The sequence below is a fragment of the Sapajus apella genome, unplaced genomic scaffold, assembly GCF_009761245.1.
Source record: "Sapajus apella isolate SASKATOON/1434 unplaced genomic scaffold, GSC_monkey_1.0 scaffold1, whole genome shotgun sequence".
Classification (NCBI taxonomy): domain Eukaryota; kingdom Metazoa; phylum Chordata; class Mammalia; order Primates; family Cebidae; genus Sapajus; species Sapajus apella.
In genome coordinates this window covers 11,561,243-11,584,286 of record NW_022436941.1, presented here as the reverse complement: position 1 = coordinate 11,584,286, position 23,044 = coordinate 11,561,243, and the positions used below count along the sequence as shown (strand labels likewise).

The window sequence follows — 23,044 nt, the reverse complement described above, 5'->3', positions numbered from 1 at the left end:
TGCCAAGGTCCTTGTTGAAGGTGTCTGAAGTCCAGGCCAATCTCTAATCTCCAACCTATTCTGTTTTAGAAGGCTTTACAGTGTGGAAGGAACACTTTTATTATCCCACCCCAAATAGGCACCTTTTGGTAATCAGTAGGTCTTTACGGGGTACACTTAACTTATTAGCACAAATTAGCATATCTGCATATAAAATATCTTGCAATAGAATGATATCTGGAAAAAACATTTTGGGTCTGATGGGTTCAGACAACAGTTTTAAATGGGATCTCTCAAAGTTTGATGAGAATCAGAAAAAGTGACTATTTCTGAGTAGCTTCGGTAAAAGTGAACAAGAAACGTCAAAAGATGGTCTTTTCATAACTTTAAAGCAGTGTGGTTTTCAAGTGGGGTGCAAACTTGCTCTCTGGTGCAAACTTGCCCTTTGAGGCAATCAGAAATTCCCAGAAACATTTCCGATTGTCATGACTAGAGGGAAGAGCAGTCACCAGACATCTAGCTGGAGTAGAAGCCAGTGATGCTGCTAAACATCCTACAAATGCACAAGATATCCCAACCCCAATAAAAAGAAATGTACATTCCAGAAGTAAACAGTGCTAGCTGGGAAACCCTGCCTTAAAGGTTATTTTTTAAGAGGACAGCTTTAATACCTAAAATCTAATTTTATGTTTAGACCCATGCCTGTCTTCGCAGGACTCAGTTCCAAGGAAATTCTGTTCATATGCATGCTAATTGCAGTTAATGATAGCGCCTTACAGTGTGCAGAAGGCAGAGGATTGTTTTATTCGGAAGTGATTCCTTTTACTTAAAAAACAGATATCCTGAGTTTGAATATAAAGTTCAGATTTCTGCCTTTAAGATTAATATTTATATTCCCAATCCAAGTTCTCTCGGAAATAGGTTGAGATGAAGGGAGGCCAAGAATACAAATCCATTCCTGGAGATGTTGTGTTCTATGGGACTGAAAAAAGACAAAACTTGAACCTTGGGTGGCCCTCTAAAGGATCAACTTCAGCTGCTCTTCTTAGGGTATCTATCGGACTGTCCCTTTGGTTGTAACATACCACTGCCATCTCGAGGGCTGCGTGCCTCTGCACAGAGCCAACAGGTAACTCGTCCTGGCGGTTCTGTGTAACCTAGACTTCGAGAACACTGCTCATTCGAAGGCGAGCGAAGCCGGGAAGAGGGCCAGCGCTGGGGGAAGGGTGGCACAAACCCTTGTGTGAGCTGCAGTACCGGGGCAAGAACAAGTGAGCAGCCCAGGAGGGTCTCGGGTCTGCGAGACTACTGAGCGCTCTGCCGCAGTCAGAGCGGCGGCGGAAGGGGCGCGAGCGGGAAGCTGCAGCGCTGCGGCGGCCCGGGAGGCTGGAGGGGGCGGACCGGTCCGGCGGGCGCAGGCGCTCCCCGGCTGGCGCGCGCACCCCAGCCCCACCACCCAACCTTCCGCCGCAGCCCGCCCTCCGGGGCGGGGAGCACAGCGCGCTAGCAGCGGCCGTCAGGACCCGCCCCTTCGCCTCCGTGAGAAGGCGGGCGGGCGGGCTGGCGGCGCCAGGAGGCGGGGCCGCGGCGGCCGGCTGGGTGCGCCTCGGCGGCCTCGGAGCTCGCAGACGCTCGGGGGAACATGGCGGCTGCGGAGCCAGCGGTCCTTGCGCTCCCCAACAGTGGCGGCGTGGGCGCGGGGGCGCCGTCGGGCACAGTCCCGGTGCTCTTCTGTTTCTCGGTCTTCGCGCGACCCTCGTCGGTGCCGCACGGCGCGGGCTACGAGCTGCTCATCCAGAAGTTCCTCAGCCTGTACGGCGACCAGATCGACATGCACCGCAAATTCGTGGTGCAGCTCTTCGCCGAGGAGTGGGGCCAGTACGTGGACTTGCCCAAGGGCTTCGCGGTGAGCGAGCGCTGCAAGGTGCGCCTCGTGCCGCTGCAGATCCAGGTGGGTCCGCGCGCCTCCCGGTCCCCGAGTCGTTCCCGTGCCGTCCCTGTACCCTTCTCTGTCCCCACCCACGTCGCGCTCCTCAGGTGCCCGGAGCCGCCCGGGCCCCGGGCCCTGCGCGACTGGCTGAGTCCGAAGGGCCGCGCTGCTTTCGCAAGTCCCGGGGCTGGCTGGGGAATGCGCCTGTCCAAAGGTGATGGTCACCAGCTGTCCCCGGCGGGGGGCGTGGGCCTCGCAGCTGGTTTCGGCGCCCGCGAACGCCCCCACGTGTGTTGTCCTCGGTCGTCCGCATCCGCTTTGTATGCCAGGAGCAGGTCCCCATCTCCTGCGTAACCAAAGGGCTGTGCAGTAGTAGCTGTTTTTATTTTGGGGCGATGGGTGATGCGGAATGAGGGGAAATGAGATTGTGGGAAGTATTGGTTTTAGGATTTGTTCCCAGAGTTGTGTTAACCACTTTCGGAAACGCAAACTTTGGGAGTCAAACCCTTTCCCCCTCCTCTTCCCAGCTTCTCAAGTCCTTGGGTTTAAGAGTTCCCTAATCTTAAGTGAAATAACCATTTGCTTAGCTTCCTCCTAGTAAAGTGTCTACTGATTTGATTACATCTTGTTGTGTGCATTGAAAAAGTCACTTGACTCCAGGATTGTAATTTCTTCTTAAATATCCAGCTTAAGCTAGACCTTGAGTTCCTGGTCCTGCTGGCTGAGAAAGTTGTTCTACCTGAGGATTACTTAACAGCATTTGTTTATTTTAAGCCGTGCTCTCATGCTAGGCGGGTTGATCTCCCGCCCTCTTTAGGATCAAGACTTTCACTGGTGAATTTATATTTTGGAAAGGAAAGAACATAAGCTGTAATTTAGATAGTACGCTGTCAATATTGTTTCTTTAGCTGAGAAATTGATAAGTTATTTTTTCAGAAGACCAAACGGAAATGTGGGATTCGGGGATAAAGGAGATTTTATTATTTGTCATTTTCTTTCTTTTTTAGTTTTTAGTTTTTATGGACACATACAAGTTGTACATATTTATAGGAGATGGGCTATTTTGATTCAAGCATACAATGTAATGATTAAATCAGGGTAATTGAAATATCGATCACCTCAAACCTTTATCATTTATTTCTTTGTTCCAAATTCACTTTTATAGTTATTTTGAAATATACAATAAATTATTAACTATAGTTATCCTATTGTGCTACTGAACACTAGAGCTTATTCCTATTATCCGTGTTTTTTGTACCCATTAACAGTGCCATTTTCTGAGGATTATTCCCTAGTTTTTTTCAGCTGTAGTCGGCAGCCGAATTGATGGTGTTTCCTATCACCCCAGCACCCGTGCTGGAAGTGTCCAAAGCAGGTACTTTAGCTTCAATAATGTTCCTGCATTCAGAGGACAAAGTCTGAGAGACTGTACTACCTACCACTGGAGAACCTGGAACTGAGAGCAGTGATCTAATACCCCAGAATCGGACCTGCTGCCCAGATAGAGAATTGTAGTTCGTAGGTGGTTAAGACTCCCATTTTTATGTCTACAGGCGTTTTTGTGTCTGATACCTCTCTGCAGCCGCCTTTGTCAGTCCATTTAGGTTACTGCTGCCAGAATACTCGGATGTTGATGCACTTTTGACAAGTCCATTTATAAAGGCTAAAATCCAAATACTAGCTGCAGAGGTTTGGCACTGTACTTAGGATGCAGACTTCTTTATGAAGCATCTCCTGTTATGGCAGGGAGGGAGACGGGGCTCTTGTCTAAAATAATGCTGTTCTAAACTAGCCCCCAGGTCTGTAAGAGTACTCCCTCCAAGGCAGGATTTTTATATTTGAAAATTTCAGGGCCTTGGTCTAACAACTCTTTAATTAAACATTCTAGAAATTAATGAAATGTACCTGAAAATGCTTGTACATCCTCAAAAGGTGTTATATAATTCTGATCACCTGTGGCTTTTGAAATGTTTTGCTTCGTATAGGAGATTATGATAGTTCATTTTTGTGTGATGTTTAACAATAGCATTACTCTATTCCATCTTTAAAAGAAATTTTTCTCTGCCAACTAGTCCAATAATTGTTAAGCATCAGTTACATTTTTGCACTTATATAAGTTTATACTTTTAACTCTTTAAAAATATTTTTTTCTTTTCTATTATCTCATTTTAATAGTTTTAATACTTTGAAATCTTCAGCCAGATGCCTCTCCTAGCTTAGAGGTAGATAAAGGAAAGGGATATATACATAGATACACATATATACCGTATATACCTTCTGATACCTATTTATATCTGTATGAGAAGGTATAAATATATATATATATACACATACACAATACATATGCATATGTATGTAATCTCAGAAGAGAAACTCATGATATTTCTCATGATTACTGTACTATATTCTTTGGAACCTGACAGTATAATCCTAGAGACTTGGATGTTTTATGGCTCTAAGAGACCATAAGTTCATTGCGCAAACATGTGAGTGACAGCTTTAAGTGCCTGGCACACTGAATGCAAACTTGGATTGAATTCTTGTTCCTTACCTAATAAGTGAACTTTCACTTTGAGCAAGTGCAGAAGAACATAGGGAGGTAGAGGTGAGGAACTTGCTTCAGGTTATAAGGCAAGGCTCTGCGTATAAGGCTCCTTCTGTGGAGGAGCTAGCCAGGCATAGGCAGAACGTCACTTGCAGCTGACCACAGCACTCCTGCTTGCATGCTTAATGAGAATTGAGCAGTCTGGAAAACAAGCCACAAACTTCAGCTCTTGTTTGTTCATTTGTCTTGGTGCTGCTCCTTGTTCTTTGGAATAAATGTCACTTAGGAAGACTCAAGGCGGCCCATCAGTGAGTCTCTGTTACTGGGCATGGTAGGCCCCTTCCTTGAGTCAAGGACAAAGAGCACAAGTTTGGCCACATGTAGTCTGTTGCATGAATAGTGATTTATTATTTCTCCACACTTGGGCCCTGGACCCTCTGTGGCCCTGGCTCACATACTGTTAGTCTAGAATATATTCTTCCTTTGCACCATGGTATGAGTTTCCTTCATGCTTGTTCTGACTGCTGTGGCTGATGACCTTGTCAAACACAGTGGCTGCTTTTGCCACACTGCGCCCGTGCTTGTTAGTGGTTTTAATGAGAACTGATCCTTAAGACCCCCATTGCCAGTATTAGGCTATGGTAAGTTTTTTGGTGATTTTTTTCTTAAATATTCTTTCAAAATGACAATGTCTGCTGATAGCTCAGGTAGCTAAAGGCATAGCTCATGTTTCATGCTTAGTTTGTATGTCTGCAGCTTTGTCAAGTGCTTGAAATCTGATGAATTTTGAGACACAGGGGAAAGGATGTAAATGAGAGGATTAGATAGTGGGAATTTAGGTCGTTTTTATGACTTACAAGTTTTAATTTTTCAAGAGGTATTTTCTCAAGTTTAACTAAAGGAAACATTTAACTGTGGGAATTTATGTAAATATAGGGTCATGTCACCACCAGTGCATTTTCCAGCCTGTGACCAGGAAGGACAGAGCCCAGGGAGAAGAGAGGAGGAAATGGACAGTGTAAGAAGGACGCCAGTGTGGGGATTTTACTTCGCTACATAGCAGGAAAGGCTTTGACAGCTTTGGCCACAAGATGAGGGCTTTTCTGGGAAGGTTATTTTGACCTTTTCCCAAGATGTTTAACCGGCAAGACTTTGTGCTCCAGCTTTTATTTTCTTGGGAGTTTATTACTATTACAATTATTTTAAACAGGGGCATGAACATTTTATAGCTAGGAGAGACTAACAAGTTCATGGTGGGAAGGGAGGGAAGGCAGGGGGAAAGGAACCTGGCCCGCCTTTGGCTTGATAGTGTGAAGGTAGTGGTTTTTGATTACAGGACCTTTGCCTTAGGAGCATGGCAAGAAGAGCGGGTAGATGAGCTAATGCTCAGAGAGGAGACAGCTGGATCCTGAGGTTGTTGAATTGTCGCCACTCCATTGGTCAGATGTGAGTGTGTCACTTTTTGAAAAAATTAACATTCAGAATAATACTTAAAGCATTGTATACTTTTTTGCTCCTTGTGAATACATTAGAGCTACCTATAAATAAACTGTGTTTGAAGGTAGGAGCTATGATCTGCATTTCAAATTTTTTTTCTTGTGTTTAGGAAGGGAATCCTAACGTAGATTCAAACATCACTGTAGTCCTGGGCTTGTCTAGCTTCACCTTCATCCCAATCTGAGGCACAGTCTTAAGAAATCATTCAGTCTTCAGCTCTGGGATGGGTGGAGACAGCTGGCCTCCCTTGGGAATTTAGAAAACTCATACCTTAACTGGTAAGATAGGGCTGTAACCTTATGCCAGTGACATCAATGCTCACAATAGATGCATATGTTGTAAAAATAAGAGCCAATAAGTATTATTTCACAGCCTGAATTAAAAAGTCCCAGATCTGTTTTTCCATGAACAAATCTCATCTTAGTGATTTGGTAAGGTCTTGGTAATATCTAGAAATCTACTTCATGAATTACTTTATGATTCGCTTTCCTTCTGCATATTATGTTAACATAACAAGTTATGCAGTGTTTGTATGTATTTGTAGATTTCTAAAGGGATCTTAATTGTAAATATTTAACCTCATTAGAGAATAAGCTTTTTAACATATGCTGAGTTTTAGAGTGTAGTGTTTCATATATGAGGGACATTATAATAGCCTAATAGATGTATTGATTGATTACATGAAGCCCATTTAATACTTGAAATAGCCCTGTGATGTAGGTACTATTTTTCTTGCTGTGTAATAGATGAGGACATTGTATTTAGAGATATGTAACTAAGTTCATGTAATTCAAATTAGTGAAATTGAGATTTGGACTCAGATTCTAATGTCTACTGAGGCTTGTGCTATAAAGGGAATCTTTGTAACCTGGGGGAGTCACATCACAGGGCTCTGTTGTAACTGAGTTGACATTGGAGCTGGGCCTTACTATAGCTGTGGTCATCGGATTTCCTTGGAAACACTTGGGACTGAAATAACGATCCCCCAGGTCCCCTTCCAGACTCTCTCCCAAGCCGATCATACCTATTTTGTGACTCTAACTGACTACCAAATTTTTTAAGTAACACATTGACAGTTCCAAATTTTAATTATTTGAAATCCCTATAGTAATTTGCTATGGGGCTGGGTGATGTGAAAAGTCTTTTGAGTGTGAAATCTAAGGTCAAATCCCAGCTATGACAATTCTTAAGAAAGTGGACAAAATATTTATACTTGAATTTGATCTCTTAAACTCTTGGTTGAGGAAGCCATTGGCTGTGATCAACTTTTTATATTTAAATATATATGTATATGTATCGTGCAAATGTGTGTGTAGGACTACGTGTAGGTATATAGATATATGAAGGCGTGAAGACACATATATTTATATGTGATTTCTTCATAGTCCTTAAATATGCATATCTGTAATTGCTGTGCTTTTACTTCTGGTGATATTTGGTCCAGTCAACTTTTAATTTGCTGAGACAGGACTGCTGTCTTACCGTTGTAACATGTAAATGTTTGGCTACTGGCAATATTTTTAGTTATCTTAAAAGATTTTGGTTTAAGAGAACTTTATGAGTCACAGTAAGAAATTTCTGAAATGTAGTGAGTTGTATGTTTTTAACAGCCTGTTGGAATTCATGTGGATTTGGGGTGAGGATTTGGGAGGATTGGATGGGCAGAGTTTTTCAGTTTGTTTTTGGTAGGCTCAAAACTTCCTTTCTGGTTTGTAAGGTATAGAGGTTATTCATAAAGTAGCATCTTTCCCCCCAACTACCATAGCATAGGGAAGCCATTTTAAAAAAAATTAACTTTTTATTTTAGAATAGCTTTAGATTTATAATAAAGTTGCAAAGATTACAGAGAGTTTCTATATTCCTATACCCAGATTTCCTGTTGTTTTTTTGTTTGTTTGTGAGACAAGGTCTTGCTCTGTTGCCCAGGCTGGAGTGTAGTGGTGTAGTTTTGGCTCACTGCAGCCTTGACCTTCCATTCTCAGAGGATCTTCTGACCTCAGCCTCCTAGGGAGCTAGGCAACCAAGTTTAGCTAATTAAAAAAAATTTATTTTGTAGGTTGGATATGGAGGTTCACACCTATAATCCCAGCACTTTGGGAGGCCAAGATAGTCAGATCACTTGAGCCCAGGAGTTCAAGACCAGCCTGGGCAACATCACGAAACCATATCTACTAACAATATAAAAATTAGCTGGTGCAGTTGTGCACGCCTGTAATACTGGCTACTTGGGAGGCTGAGGCATGAGAATCACTTGTACTGGGAGGCGGAGGTTGCAGTGAGCCAAGGTGGCACCACTGTATTCCAGCCTGGGCGACAGAGTGAGACTCTGTCTCAAAAAAAATATGTTTTGTAGAGACAAGGTTTAACTGTGTTGCCTAGGCTGCTCTTGCAATCCTAGGCTTAAGTGATCCTCCCACCTTGTCCTCCCGAAGTGCTGGGATTACTGACATGAGCCACCATGCCCAGCCAGATTCCCTACCATTAACATTTGATATTCCTGCAGTATGTTTGTCACAACCAAAGAAACAACATTGGTACGTTACTGTTAACCACACTTTATTCAGATTTCACTAGCTATTCCCTAGTGTCCTTTTTCCGTTCCAGAATCCAAACTAGAATACTAATTACATTTAGTTGTCATATCTCCTTTGGCTCCTCTAGTCTGTGACAGTTTCTCAGACTTTGCTTTTAATGACCTTGACAGTTTTGAGGAGCACTGGTCAGATATTTTGGTAGAATGTCCCTCAATTTTGATTCATTTGATGTTTTTTTCATTGATGGACTGGTAAAATTTCAAGAGGAAGGTCATGAGGGTCATTCTCATATCAAGTGTACATGTTATTAACATGATGTCATTAATTACATTAATCTTGATCACCTGGCTGAGACATAGTCGTCACATCTCTCCATTGTAAAGTTACTCCTCCCCTCTATACTCTACTCTTAAGAAGCAAAGTACTAAGTGTAGCAACGTTCAAGAGGATGTAAGGAGTTAAACACCTTACATAGATACTCTTCACATCCTATTCAAGAGGATATGGAGAATGTCTATAAAAGGTAGGGATATTTTTTATTCAGTAAATTGTAACCTGTACTCTGCTTTAAAAACATGCCTTACCACTGTATTCTTTGTTTACTGAAAGTTTGTGGATGGTAAGTTCCTATACTGGAAAGGTTTTGCAGAGTGGTGAGGATTTTAGGGCTATATTTTTGACCTCCTCAATTTGTGTCTAATATGACACATCTGATGCGGTCCCCTGTCCAGAACTCATGGCTAAAATGAAGGTCAGGGAGACACCACGTAGCAAGAACTGGAGACCACAACTCTGGATGTTTAGGGTTCCTGGGTAGGTAAGGATTTACTCCTTTTAATACCTCAACTTAAAAATATCTTGGCCATTTTATATTGTAGTCCTTCTGAAATATATAATTTAACAGTTTCTTAATGAGTGTGCTGGGATGATGTTTTCCTAATTTATAAATTAGAACAGCTTTTTACTCCTCCACCGGAGGCCTAGACTGTAGCATTATTTGAGTTTTGATCTGTTTTTATTGTATTTTGAGTCTTTTCTCTGTCAGCTATTATTTCTTGCTGCTGTCAGTTTGCCTGCCTCCAGCAGTTTCCTTTCTGATTTACTGTTTATAACCTTCTGTGAATTTGGAAACCATACCAACCAAACTTTTTAGGAATGTATACAGAGTCAATACAGTATAGGATAGGATCTGAGAGCTGGAATTCTAAGCAAGTGTAAGCTCTAAGCATGTTAGTAAATGGCCTCCACCATACTTAGGCAACTGCCTGGGAATTTTATCATACTTTTTTCTTTTTGGCTGATTCTCATCTGTTGTGGAGATTGACTTAGTTGCATTGTGGTTATTTCAGTAGGCCTGCTGCAGGCAAACTGCTTTATGTAGTGTGCCCTGGACACATTGTGAATGCCTAGGAGTCCATGATTCAAATTTATAAAAACGTAGATATTCAGCCTTTTGAGTCAATATTTAATGTGTACAGAGAATTTAGTGATTGGTTTTTAAAATAGTATCCTAAGTGCACAAAAATTAGCCTTCCCAGCAATGCATTTATGTATAAGATCCTTGTCACTACTTTTGAAAATGGCCAAAGTGGAGGCATAATACCTGCATTAAAAATTAAGCGAGGAAACAGCCAAAGCTAGACTATGTAATATGCTTAAGTATTAATACTTGCATTAAAATATTAAGCAAGGAAATAGCCAAAACTAGACTATATAATATGCTTGAGTATTTATTTTGATCACACTTTATTGGAAAAGTAGGAAAACCCTATATATGGGGTAAGAATTACAGATGGCTCTCACATTCTAACATGAATTTGGTATTGGATTGTACATGGCTAATTAATAAACATCTGTAGAGTCAGTACCAGAGGGAGGTTAAAGTGCCAGGGTACCTCAGACCAGGACATATGTGAAACAAAGTGAAAACCAATTAGAACAGTTACATCATTAAGGATTAAAGATTTCTTAATTTAATTCTTGTAATAATTGTTTCCAAAGAGTCAACCACCTGCAGAGATACTAAGGAGAGTCCAAGGCAGTGCTGGTGGTGAAGACAAACCATGTAATCCAGACACAGACTCCTCTAGAATATTATTTATAATTGTTATCTTTAGGTGGTTTTAGAGGAAGCAAAATAGGATAATTAGAGGGATGATTTAAGGAGAGGCTGGTAAGGGTATTGGTAATGGTTCATTCAGGACCAGAATGCATTCTTTACAGAACTTCCTGCAACTTGCAAAAGAAAGAAAAGCACCTCAGACTTTTGAGAATCCAGTGAGAGTAAATTCTCATATTGAATGGTGATTTTTGCTTTTTGGTGGATCCATATTGGGCCTAAATTGTTATAGACCAACTGCAGCAATTAATATGAGGCTTGGTAATCTAATACCCACTTTCTGTCTTAATACATTAACTTTCCTTATTGCAATAACTATAGTTTAAGAATGGAGATGTCAAATATAGGTCTCTTCCTTGTGAAGTAAAGGACATTTCATTTAACAGCAATGATGTGCTTGATATCATTTCCTTGCATTTTGTTTGAACTCTAAAAGTTATTCTTGAGAGTCGCATTTTCATATTTCTATATCAGCGAAACCAGTAATTCTGGATTTTCTTCTATCTGTTTTTTGTTTTGTTTTAATTTTTATATTCCTGACACGGATATTTTAAGTTTTACTTTTTATGCTGTTAAGCAGCACCATCATCAGATTTTTTTCTATTGTAACACTTTTTCTGATTTTGAAGAAACATTTTTACATAACATTCAGGAAATGTGTTTAAATAACATTTGAAAAATATAGGAAAGGTTAAAAAAAAGAAATTATCAACATCCCTAATTATATAACCACTTATTAATATTGTAATCTACTATACTTCTACTTTTACTCATATTTTTACATTATTAAAATACTATTGAACTGCACGTTTTAAATATTAACATTATATGTCTTTTTCCTTGGATGGTATGAATTCTTTAAAAACAGATACATATGTTTTTTAATTGGCTAAACAATGTTTTATCATGTGAATGTGTTAAAATGTGTTATACCATTTCTGTATTGTTGGACCTTTGTTCATTTCTAATTTCCACTATTAAAAGCAATTCAGAGAACATCTTTTTGGGTATTTTTTTTTTCTGTAATTCAGATACTTTTTTTGGATAATAGCTGTAGAAATTGACTTACTGGTTCAAACAATAGGACCATTTTTCTTCCTTTATTGACCTCCACTGAAAATAAATGTCATTGTATAACAAGTGCTAAATCATCCTTTTTTTTTTCCTCAGCTCACTACCTTGGGAAATCTTACACCTACAAGCACTGTGTTTTTCTGCTGTGATATGCAAGAAAGGTTCAGACCAGCCATCAAGTATTTTGGGGATATTATTAGTGTGGGACAAAGATTGGTATGCTTGTTTATTTATTTGTTCTTATTGGCTAAATCATGATATACAGTCATATACACACATATGTATATAGCTAATTGTTTTGTGTTTGGTTATTTTTTTCAGTTGCAAGGGGCCCGGATTTTAGGAATTCCAGTTATTGTAACAGAACAGTATCCTAAAGGTCTTGGGAGCACTGTTCAAGAAATTGATTTAACAGGTGTAAAACTGGTACTTCCAAAGACCAAATTTTCAATGGTATTACCAGAAGTAGAAGCGGCATTAGCAGAGATTCCCGGAGTCAGGAGTGTTGTATTATTTGGAGTAGAAGTAAGTACCTGTTACTGTGTTTTAGGCACAATATTGTTTATAGAAAACTCGATATTTGTGAAATGTAATTTTGTGTATTGTATGCTATGTAGACAATAAAAATGAGGACAAATAGCCACCATGTATTATGTTCACTATTTGCATGGCACTAATCTGAACATGTTATAGCTGTTTATTTATTAAGTCACTCATAGCTACCTAAGAGCTAAATACTCAATAGTCTCCCCATTTTAAAGAGGAAACTAAAATACTGAGATGTTGTATAACTGACTTGAATATATATATAGGCTGGTTGATTCTTGGTCCTGTACTTTTAACTACTACGTTTGGAACACATTTTCACCAAAGGCATTATTTTAATTTATGTCTTGTAGGATTTCAGTTAGGTCATAGTTTTGTGCTAGAAAAACCTTGGAGGTTATGTAGTTCATTGTCTTTCAAATTATGTATATATCTTTTTACAGGGGAAAAATACAAATGAATTCCTATTGCTGATTTCAATTGATTCATTCCTAGCTTTTAAACAACTATTAAACTAAAATTTTAAAAATTATGAAAATAACACTAAAAACAATGAAATAAAAATATTAATTTAATTCGATTAAGACAATTTGAAGGTAAGTTTCATAGTAGTAGGTTTTAATAGTAGAAAGCCATTTCCTCAGTTTTAGATGTATGTTCAATATTTCTGTATTTTGATACAGTAGAGAAGAAGCCTGTTTTATATAAATATGTTGTACCAAGTGGTGTTGCTGGCTTTGCCCTTTTTTTTTTTTTTTTGCCTGTTCATCATCATTAGACCTTATGCTCAATCACAATTATCTTTGAGTAGTCCTTCAAATGCTAATTTTAATGAGGCGTCGTTTGATAATTCTCCACAACTCTCTTGTCATGTGAAGATAAAGTTGACATTGTGGTATCATTGAAGTGTACTTTCATTAGTTGTAATATATGATTCAGTTATTGTTGAAGCCTGTTTTCACTCTATAGTATCTGTTAATGAATTGTCACAAGTTAGTACTTACAGAGATGGAATCTGTATAATACATTTGCTGATGATATGAACTGGTTATTTTTTTGCCTGCGTGAGTTATTTTTAACTTGGCCTACCTTTACTACAGAGTGCCTTGTAATGACTCAGTTTTCCCACTAACTTCTCAGTCTCCAAGACTGCAGATTCATTCTTCATGTTGGGTACTTAGGGTGAATGAAGAAATAAACTCAAAAGTGGCACCAAAACTGAGTGCTAATAATCAGCTGTGTGAAGGTCATCCAGATCACATGGAGCAAAATCTTTAACAAATTCTTGCAGAACTCTAAGAATATGTTTAAGGTTCTTAGTATCAGAAACATTGGTCTAATTCAGTTCCTGATTTTACAAATGAATAAGCCAAAGCCAGAGATACCGTTTTATGCTCCAGATTATGTAGTTAATTAGAAGCAAAACTAGATTTAGAACAAGGTCCTTAGATGATTTATAGTGCTCTTTCTACTTTGTCATGTTGTTGTACATTTGTAAACTACTTTCAGTTTGCCATGTTATTACATATGAGTTTTTTTACTTTCCTACTAGACTCATGTGTGCATCCAGCAAACTGCCCTGGAGCTAGTTGGCCGAGGAGTTGAGGTTCATATTGTTGCTGATGCCACCTCATCAAGAAGCATGATGGACAGGATGTTTGCCCTCGAGGTAATTGTCCTGCTTGGAAATAGATCATTTGTCAGGTTTTCCAAATAAATTAGAAGAATGCTGGATATTTAACAGTAATAAAAGGTTTACCGCCTAAATTTGAGTTTCGTCTGGTAACATCAGCCTGCTTGATTTCAACTGTGCACTGACTGACCCTTAAGGCCTCACCATCATATCCCATTTTATGTCTCATCTCCTCCTTAGATCTAGGTTTCTTACGTTGTCACAAACTCCTTTACGTCTTTCGTCGTATTTTTGCCCTAGTTTTATACGTGAACTAGGAAATATTCCAAGAAGCCTAACCTAAACTTTTTAAAGGTTTGCAAATTAAAAATACTTCAGTGGGGTTTAACTCATCTAGCCAAAAGCTACAGCAGAGCGGGCCTAACCTGGTTTAACGTTACGTAATGAGCCTTCTATATCCGCAGCTTCCATGTCTGTGGATTCAACCAACCTGAGATAGAAAACATCAGAAATAAAAAGCAATAAAAACTAACATCACAACAATAAAAATAAATAGAATAGTAGTGCAGAGTAACATCTATTTACATAGCACTTACATTGTATTGGGTATTATAAGTAATATAGAAATGATGTATACAGGATGTGCATAGGTTGTATACAAATACTATGCTGTTTTATATCAGGGACTTGAGCATTCATGGATTTTGGTATGGGGTCAGGTGGCATCCAGGAACCAATTCCTCATGAATACTAAGAGATGACGGTTAGATTTCCTCAGACTTGAATTTCTCGGACTAGGATGTGTATCATTGACTGTGGACACCACTCACATACAGTGCTTCATGGCACCCTGGCATTAGAGTGTCACCATGTCCCATAGAATCTGGGAGTGTGTAATTCTCTGTCAGCATTTCCCAACAGTAGTACATCAAGCATTTTCTTTTCCAAGACTTTTAAAAGACTTGCCACATAATCTTGGGAAACATTCACTCCATATTGTGGTTTGATCTCTCTCTCTCATATTTAATTCTAATTTTGTAATAATTTTAGAGAAATGTGCATGTGGATTTAATTGCTGAGCTCTTTAACTGTTTATTGAGAATGGGAAATACAGGGGTTTGTTTTTTTGAGACCCTCCTGTGTTGATGCACAGTCTGGCCTGTGGACTGCCTTGTGTGTAGTCAAGTAGGAATGCTAACTCATGCCTTTAGCCTAGTGTGTGCTCCAGGGTGGTAAGATAGAGCAATGAGAAAGGGGAGGAGCTTGTCAGAGGAAAGAAGGTAGGAGAGTAAAGGGCCACAGGGTGGTGGGGAGCAGGCGGGTAGATGGCAACAGCAGTTGCTTTAGGGTCCTTATTACTATTCCTGAAGCAGAATCCTATATTGAGATTACAAATAGAAATTATATGGAAATTATTTATTTTGTTTAGCTGTTTTCAAATTCATTAGACTATTAGAATCTTTGGTAGTTAAGTACTATAAGTGTTGCTTCTTTCAATCTCAACAAAGACCTTTAGTCATATCCTTTCTTATTTTTTTTTGAGACGGAGTCTTGCTCTGTCACCCAGGCTGGAGTACGGAGGTGTCATCTTGGCTCACTGCAACCTCTGCCTCTAGGTTCAAGCAATTCTCCATGCCTCAACCTCTGAGTAGCTGGGATTACAGGTGCCCACCGCCATGCTAATTTTTATATTTTTAGCAGAGATGGGGTTTTGCCATGTTGGCCAGCTTGGTCTCAAACTCCTGACCTCAGGTGGTCCACCCACCTCTGCCTCCCAAAGTGCTGAGATTACAGACATGAACCACCACTCCTGGCCAGACCTTTAATCCGTTCTTATAGTCATGAGTTAATCAACTCCTACTTTTCAAGTTTTCCTAGTAACCTGAGTTTAAACACTTTACTGTCAGGTCTTCACCACCTCAACAAGCAGTTCTTTCAGCCACTGTGGATAACCCTTTCTTGTAATGCTGAAGTCCAGAACTTGGGAAGTAAAAAATGAAAAACACAAAAAAAACTTCCTTGCTTGTAAAAAAAAGACTTTTTCAATGATTTTTCTCATACATTAATATTTTGTTAGATATGTCTTTGTTATGGCAACTCATGTAAAATTTTGATTGACAATTCTGTCTTTGCACAAGAATGAGATTGAAAATGTAATTCTCATCTGAACCATTCTTTGAGAGGCAGTCTGTAATCTCTTGGATTAGGAATCCACACAATGTGGCGATAATGTGGGTTTGAATGCAGGTTCTGGTGTTTTATAAATTTGTATCCTTGAACAAGTTGTGTAGTCTCTATGCCTCAGATTTCTCATTGGTGAAATGGAAATGATAATAGCAACAAGATGATAGGATTTTTGTGAGAATGGAATGAGATAATATATTGTTAGCAGTTAGGACAGTGCATGACACAGTAAATACTCAGATGTTAGCTACTGCTTTTTTTGTTACTGATTGTTGTCTTCATGAGGTTAGTCACCAGAGATGTCTAAGCACATAACCTTTTAGACTCAAAAGGCACTAGTCCTGGAATGTTCTGAGAAGGGAGAGAAAGAATCTGTTGTCTGGGGTGGATTTGGAAGAGCCTGGAGCACCAGCATTGACTAGGGTTAAAGTGTTGAGGTTGAAAGGGGAAAACCGATCATAGATAAGTCAGATGGTCATAGGGAAGACCTGACATATTACAGATTTTTTCTCTTAATCTTGATTTGATATGGAGGTCATTTACGTTGTCCCTAAATTTGAGGAGGTGGGGGAATGTTAAAGGTTCTTTGTTTCCATGACTGTGAAAGTTAAAATACCATTGCGGTCCTTTCCTCTTCCTCTCTATTCCTTTAGAACATAACTACTTAAGATAATTCCCAAATCTATCTATATTGCCTGTTGAGATTATTATAAGATTCATAGTTTGCATTATTGAAATTTCACTGTACCAGGGTCTGTGGCATGTGCTTTATTCAATAAATGTCTTCTGGGGTATTTGTCTGAAAGACCTTACTTCTTTCAATTAACAACTGTAGAGTGCATGAAGAGTAAGAGAATAAAATTCTCTCTTGAAATTGATGTCCTTGTACATCTGGGGAGTTTTAGTGTTACTTGGAAATCTAATGGGTTTAGTCTTTTTCCCCCTCTGCGGCTTTCATGACTTAGTGCATGTGCATTTTTTAGGTTTGTGGGTCAGAGCAACCTTTCTTTTCCTTTGGCCTAGTTGTACTAGTTTTGCAAGTGTAAGGGGAGAACTTCAGAAGTCTACTGCACATATACCTGTGTGCATTAAATGGCTAGAGTTTTCATTGCCCCTTTTTAAGCCAGGAGAGAAAGTGGGCTGGGGACCGGCTTTGTCAGGATGGTGGGCAGGAACCTGCCAGGTAGGCCTGGAAAGCTGCTGCTGTTCTCTCTCTGCTCAGGCACCTTCTCTGGTTGGGAAAGGGCAGGCAATGGGGAACAGCTAACAGCCAGATTGAAGAACTGCATTTGCCAAGCTACAACTTCCCCTAACATAGGTTCCTGGCTAGATTATTTTAAAACTTAGTCAGTATTGGCCACATCTCAATCTTGAAGCAAAGTAATAGTGTGTAGGTGTCACTTTCCTAAAATGTGTTTCTGTGATGTTTGCTTCCCACTCTACCCCTGGCCATGGTGACCTGACTCTCAGCATCACTGAGGCTTGTTAGGCTGTAATGGACCAGGCTCAGGTCAGCAGAGCATTAGGGAAGGCTGGACATTGTAGACAGGCTTCTTCCAGGGTCACCAGCTTCCTTCCTTAGCCTGGGAACAGATTTCTCTCCTTCCTGACTCACTAAAGAACTAGGAAGATTATTGAGAATTAACCTTTATTGGCACATTGGAGTACGCAGTGTAAAGCCCTCCCACAGACATTGAAAGCCTGCGATTTAGTCCTTGATTCAGACTGAATCATTGCAAGTCAACTGATTCAACAGTGAGCGGTAGGGAAGGCAGGGCTGGGCAGGGCAGGCAGCTGGTGATGGGGAGAGCTGGATATGAATCACTAGATATTCAGTGCTGTTTTCACACAACTGGACTGTAGCTAGTCCTATTTATTATCTGCCTTTGTGTCTGAAGCAAGCACATGATCTTTTCATATTTTCGAATGTTTTTGATGTGACTAATCAGCTGACTGTAAAGCAAGGAGGAGGAGATTAAGGCTTCCAGAAGTCTTGAAAAAATCCTCAGAAATAACTCATATGTGTCTAAGCCAACAGCCTTACCCCAGGCCCCCAACCCCCATAAATACCTGCTGTTTGTTGTTGTTTTAATTACTGCAGAGTTCTGGCTAGCTGCTCTGTACCCTTTTCTGTACTGGTCGTTGAGGTCCAAGCTTGCTTTCTGACAAGTAGCTTATGGCTTATACTCTATTCTACCTCATTAGAGATAAAAATAAAGAGCTACCAGTGGAAAGGCTCAGTTGGCTGATGTATAGCCATTGAAGGAAGACTTTGACTTATACTCTGCAAGTGCTTCCTGGGTTTTTTCCTCTGACTTGCCTAGAAATTGTTTCTAACTACTTCATCTTCCATGCTTTTTACATGTATGCTTTTTGTGATAACAGTTTGCATGTTTTCCCCCTTTTCTGATAACGAATCCAGAGAATGAATTCATGCTATAGAATTCTTCTGTTTTTCTCCTTCCCTCCCTCTGCCCTTCAAACCCTGACTTTTTATTCTTTGCTCTCCTCTTTCTCTTCTTTCTTCCCTTTTTCTTGTCATTTTTCTCTCTGTTTTCCTCCTTGAGTTTCTGTCCTTAGTATTATGATTCCACTGGGACAATTTGGCAAGGGCATTCTTTGACCTGTCAATGAAACTGGTCACAACCATTTTACACTCTTGTTTAGTGATACTGCAATGTTTATGATGGCAGTAGCAGTGGTGGTTCCCTTATCATCCAGGGAGTACATGCTTAAACTTCACACCCATAATTTTTTCTTTTACCACCCATAATTTCTAGATAAAGGAGTTCTTAATTATAGAAAGTACTCACATGCTTAGGTCAGATGCTTTGGTGCAGTAAAAAGAAATTAAGAACTATCATTTTAATTCTTACAGTACTTTTAATCCAATTAAACAATTTATATGAAATTAGATAATTAATTACTAATGAAATGTTTTGGACAGCTATAATTATATCAATAGCACAGCTAATGGAGCTTTAGGAATATTACACCCCCCTCCATTTTTAAAACATAAATAGCAACAGAATATCAGGAATGCCAGGCATAAGTATTAATATGCATCATGATCTTGTATATTTTCTCAGTTAAACTGCAGAGGGGGAAAAGTGGACAGAGGCACCTTTTAAAAAATCTCAATAGTAGAACTAGAAATAAAAGTTTAATTAATTTTGAAGTCACATGTATATTTATTGCAGCACTATTCACAATAGCAAAGACTTGGAACCAACCCAAATGCCCATCAGTGATAGACTGGATAAGGAAAATATGGCACATACACACCTTAGATTACTATGCAGCCATAAAAAAGAATGATTTCATGTTCTTTGCAGGGATATGGATGAAGCTGGAAAGCATCATTCTCAGCAAACTAACACAGGAACAGAAAACCAAACACTGTGTGTTCTCATTAGTAAGTGTGAGTTGAGCAAGGAGAACACATGGACACAAGGAGGGGAACATCACACAACGGGGCTTGTCGGGGTGTGGGGCTAGGGGAGGAATAGCATTAGGAGAAATACCAAATGTAGATGACAGGGTAATGAATGCAGCAAACCACCATGGCATGTGTATACCTATGTAACAAACCTGCATATTCTGCACCTGTATCCCAGATCTTATAATAATAAAAAGCAGTCACAAGCAGCCCTCATTTGAGTCAATGAATGAGTAACAGATGAAGCACAAACGTGCCAGGAACATTTAGGAAATAGTAGCAATTAAATGTCCAAATGTTTAATGATGGTCATATAGTTTCCAACCACTCCTTTTCTCTCTGTAATCTCATGTTTTATAGTCATTAGTCTTGATGATCCCTGTTTGGGGCACATATATGGCATAAAATTGGCAACTTGTTGACTTTTACTTGTTCCTAGTACACTTTACTTAATATTAAGAATAATCATACTGATTTTGTGGTATGACTGGTCTTAAAACCCATCCCCATTGTTGAATTTGATGGTATGGCTGGGAACCATGGTTTCAGTAGAGGACACTAATGATTGTATCCCAGAATAGTCTTACTCTTTTAAAATAGTGTTCATTCTCATGCTTATTTCTTGATTTGCCTTTATCTTTTTGTTAAAGCGTCTCGCTCGAACCGGGATCATAGTGACCACAAGTGAGGCTGTTCTGCTTCAGCTGGTAGCTGATAAAGACCATCCAAAATTCAAGGAAATTCAGAATCTAATTAAGGCGAGTGCTCCAGAATCGGGTCTGCTTTCCAAAGTATAGGACATTTGAAGGACTGGTGTGCAATACACTGGTGAAAGACAGTCAGGTGAAGGACTGGAAGCCCACACAAGCTCTTCTTATCTCTACTAGAATTAAAATGTTAAGTCAAAAACGGCTCCTTTTTGCACCTCTTAGTGAAACTTAACCAGCTAGACCATTTGGGTACCAGCATTTAGTTACAAATGTCAAAGGCTTCAGGTGCTGCTTACCTTCCTGTTTTGTTTATGTGCTTTTATTTATTAAAACAATTACAGTGAAGGTGCCTGTTTTGTCTATACTGTGTACTCTGATCGTATCTTTCTGAAGTGCACACTCTTGTGAAGTTTTCTTAAATTGTGCACTTTAAAGAAAACGAAGTACCAATAATGATTTGACTTTTATATTACTGTAAGATGTTATAATGTTATTGTGGATGTAGTGCTTTTACTTTACAGATTGATTGGAATAAGATTATTGTATAGATTTTACACACAGGACTGCGGATCATGTTACCCACTCCCCTCACAATGTCCACTTACTGAGTGAGTTGCATTGATCTATCCATACCAAATAATGCTGAATAATTACATATCTTTCTTGATTATACTGATTTTTTATTTTGGTCACTGTTACTAATTTTCTGTTAATGTTCTCTCTTTTAACTGTGTCTTTTAAAAAGCTCATTGGATTATTGTTCATTTTAATTTTGTAAACAGATGGGATTGAAGGGTTTGCAATATTACATTATTGGTGAAGGGCTGTTTTAACATTTTTCAAGTATGACTTTAGCTGAATATCTTTACAACCATCTTGAATACATCTTCTGATATCTACAAGATTTAGCAAAAAATAAAGCCTGGGTAGAATATCATTTTAAAGTGTTCATGTTGTGTTCTATGTTTTCTCCACCTACTCTCCAAATATTATAATACAAAAGGTATCAGTAATGATTTAGTAGTATTAATTTTGTGGTCATTGTTACTCTTCAATAAATTTATTTTCATTAAATACTTATTAGAAGGTTTTGAAATGTTTTTCAAATATGTGAAATGTGGAACATTGCTGTCTTTTATATTAAAGTAATTAAAGAAAATGTATTGTGATTGAAATTATTTTGTCCTCCACAAGCTGGTTCTATGAGTATTCTTCCAGGGATTCTAATATTTATTTAAGGTAATAAAATCTTGACATTTATAATCTTTCAACTCATGGGAGTTTTCAAAGAAGGAAAATCCTTTGTAGATAGGGGCAGATGGATTTTACTGAAGGTTGAAAGAACTTCTTCATTCTTTAAGAGCAGATATTTTTATTTTTCCTATTGTTGTTGGTAACAAATAGCAACCTGGTGTGTTTAAATATTTTTTTTCCAACCATTTGTCTGTCAAAAAAGAAGAATCAAATGTTTCTTACCTTTAAAAATAGTTTTTATTAAATTTAACCTAGTGCTTCTCTAATATGAATGCAAATTACTTGAGGATCTTGTTAAAATGCTGATGCTCACTCAGTAGGTCTGCTGTGCAGCCGGAGGTGACATCTCACATTTTAAGAAAGTGAGCAGTTTCCACCAGTGCTGTTCAGAAGGGACCATATTTGAAATAGCGAGAATTTAACTCACAAACAACTGTTTTACTCCACTGCACCCAAACCTTTCAGGGCTCAGTGAAATACCAGCACAGTGAAGCCTTTTCACAGGTGAAACCAATTCTGTAACCCCAGATTAGTTTCTTCTGGCTTCCATAACAACCTATTATACCACAGTGTTGTAAAACAACACAAGTGTATTCTTGCAGTTCTGTAAGTTAGAATTCTGAAATGAGTTACTGAGCTAAGATCAAGATATCAGTAGGGCTGTGTTGTTTTCTGGAGGCTGCAGGGAAGAAGCTGTTTCCTTGCTGCTCTATGCTTCTAGCATTCACCCACATTTTTTTGGGTTTTGTGGTCACATTTCTACCTCTTCTAAGGCAACATAGGTGTATCTGGTTCTTCTTATGTCACATCTATCTGACTTATTCTTCTGTCTTCTGCTTTCTGACTTAAGAGATCATGTGATTTAAGGTCAGCTAATCAGAACCTTATTCCATCTGCAAGCTAGGTTTTCTTTTGCTGTTGTACAAAATATTCACAGGTTCCAGGGATTACAACATTAATATCTTTGGTTGCCACTCTGTGTAACACATGCACCACCATGGGATTTAGTATTTTATTTCATTTTGTCATTTGTCATATTTCCATCTTGCCTCCTATGACATAAGCTCTCTGAAAGCAGAGATTGTGCATTATATATAGTCATTCTGGAAACGTTTTGAAAACCCACTAAGTTCTAAACATTGTGCTTTGTGCTGAGGATAAGATGTCCCCAGGAAACTTAAGATGTGGCACAAAATCAGATACAATTCTCAGTCAATGTGAACTGAATTAAATTATACCAAAGTCCGGGAATGTCAATATAATACTAAAGTTCAAAATAATATAATTGTGAATTCTGCCTTCTTTTTTTGTACATCATGCCAAGCAGGTCACTGACAAGGCTTTATTATTACAAGAAAGCCGAATTGATTTTAATACATTAGGCCTTGAAATTGGAAGCATCTGCAACTTTGTAGGATAATGAAATTCTTTCAACTGATGTAAATAGAGAACTTGACTACATAAACAAAAGAGTAGTGCAGTGCCTAGAATTACAAGGTATGGGGCAGGCACAAGAGGATTGACTTAACTGAAATACTAAAACATCTGTAGACACTTACTCTAAAATTAAAATTGATAACTTATTCCAACCAGGAAACGA

The 23,044-nt window shown here is 38.9% G+C and overlaps 1 protein-coding gene across 1 annotated transcript; it reads left to right on the top strand.

Annotated features, from left to right (window-relative positions):
• The first annotated feature begins 1,503 nt into the window (after positions 1-1,503).
• Positions 1,504-21,353, top strand: ISOC1 (isochorismatase domain containing 1). The gene is made up of 5 exons (XM_032261856.1): positions 1,504-1,930; positions 11,775-11,894; positions 12,000-12,203; positions 13,777-13,893; positions 20,131-21,353. The coding sequence occupies exons 1-5, from the start codon at positions 1,622-1,624 to the stop codon at positions 20,275-20,277; spliced, it is 897 nt and encodes a 298-aa protein (XP_032117747.1). The 5' UTR covers positions 1,504-1,621; the 3' UTR covers positions 20,278-21,353.
• Positions 21,354-23,044: the final 1,691 nt, after the last annotated feature.

What these genes read in the sequence shown, in the direction of transcription:
- ISOC1 (XM_032261856.1), top strand. Translation starts at nt 1,622, where the DNA reads ATGGCGGCTGCGGAGCCAGCGGTCCTTGCGCTCCCCAACAGTGGCGGC. An exon ending in TTGTATTATTTGGAGTAGAA is followed by an intron (nt 12,204 to 13,776) that starts GTAAGTACCTGT and finishes CTTTCCTACTAG; the next exon opens with ACTCATGTGTGCATCCAGCA. An exon ending in ACAGGATGTTTGCCCTCGAG is followed by an intron (nt 13,894 to 20,130) that starts GTAATTGTCCTG and finishes TTTTTGTTAAAG; the next exon opens with CGTCTCGCTCGAACCGGGAT.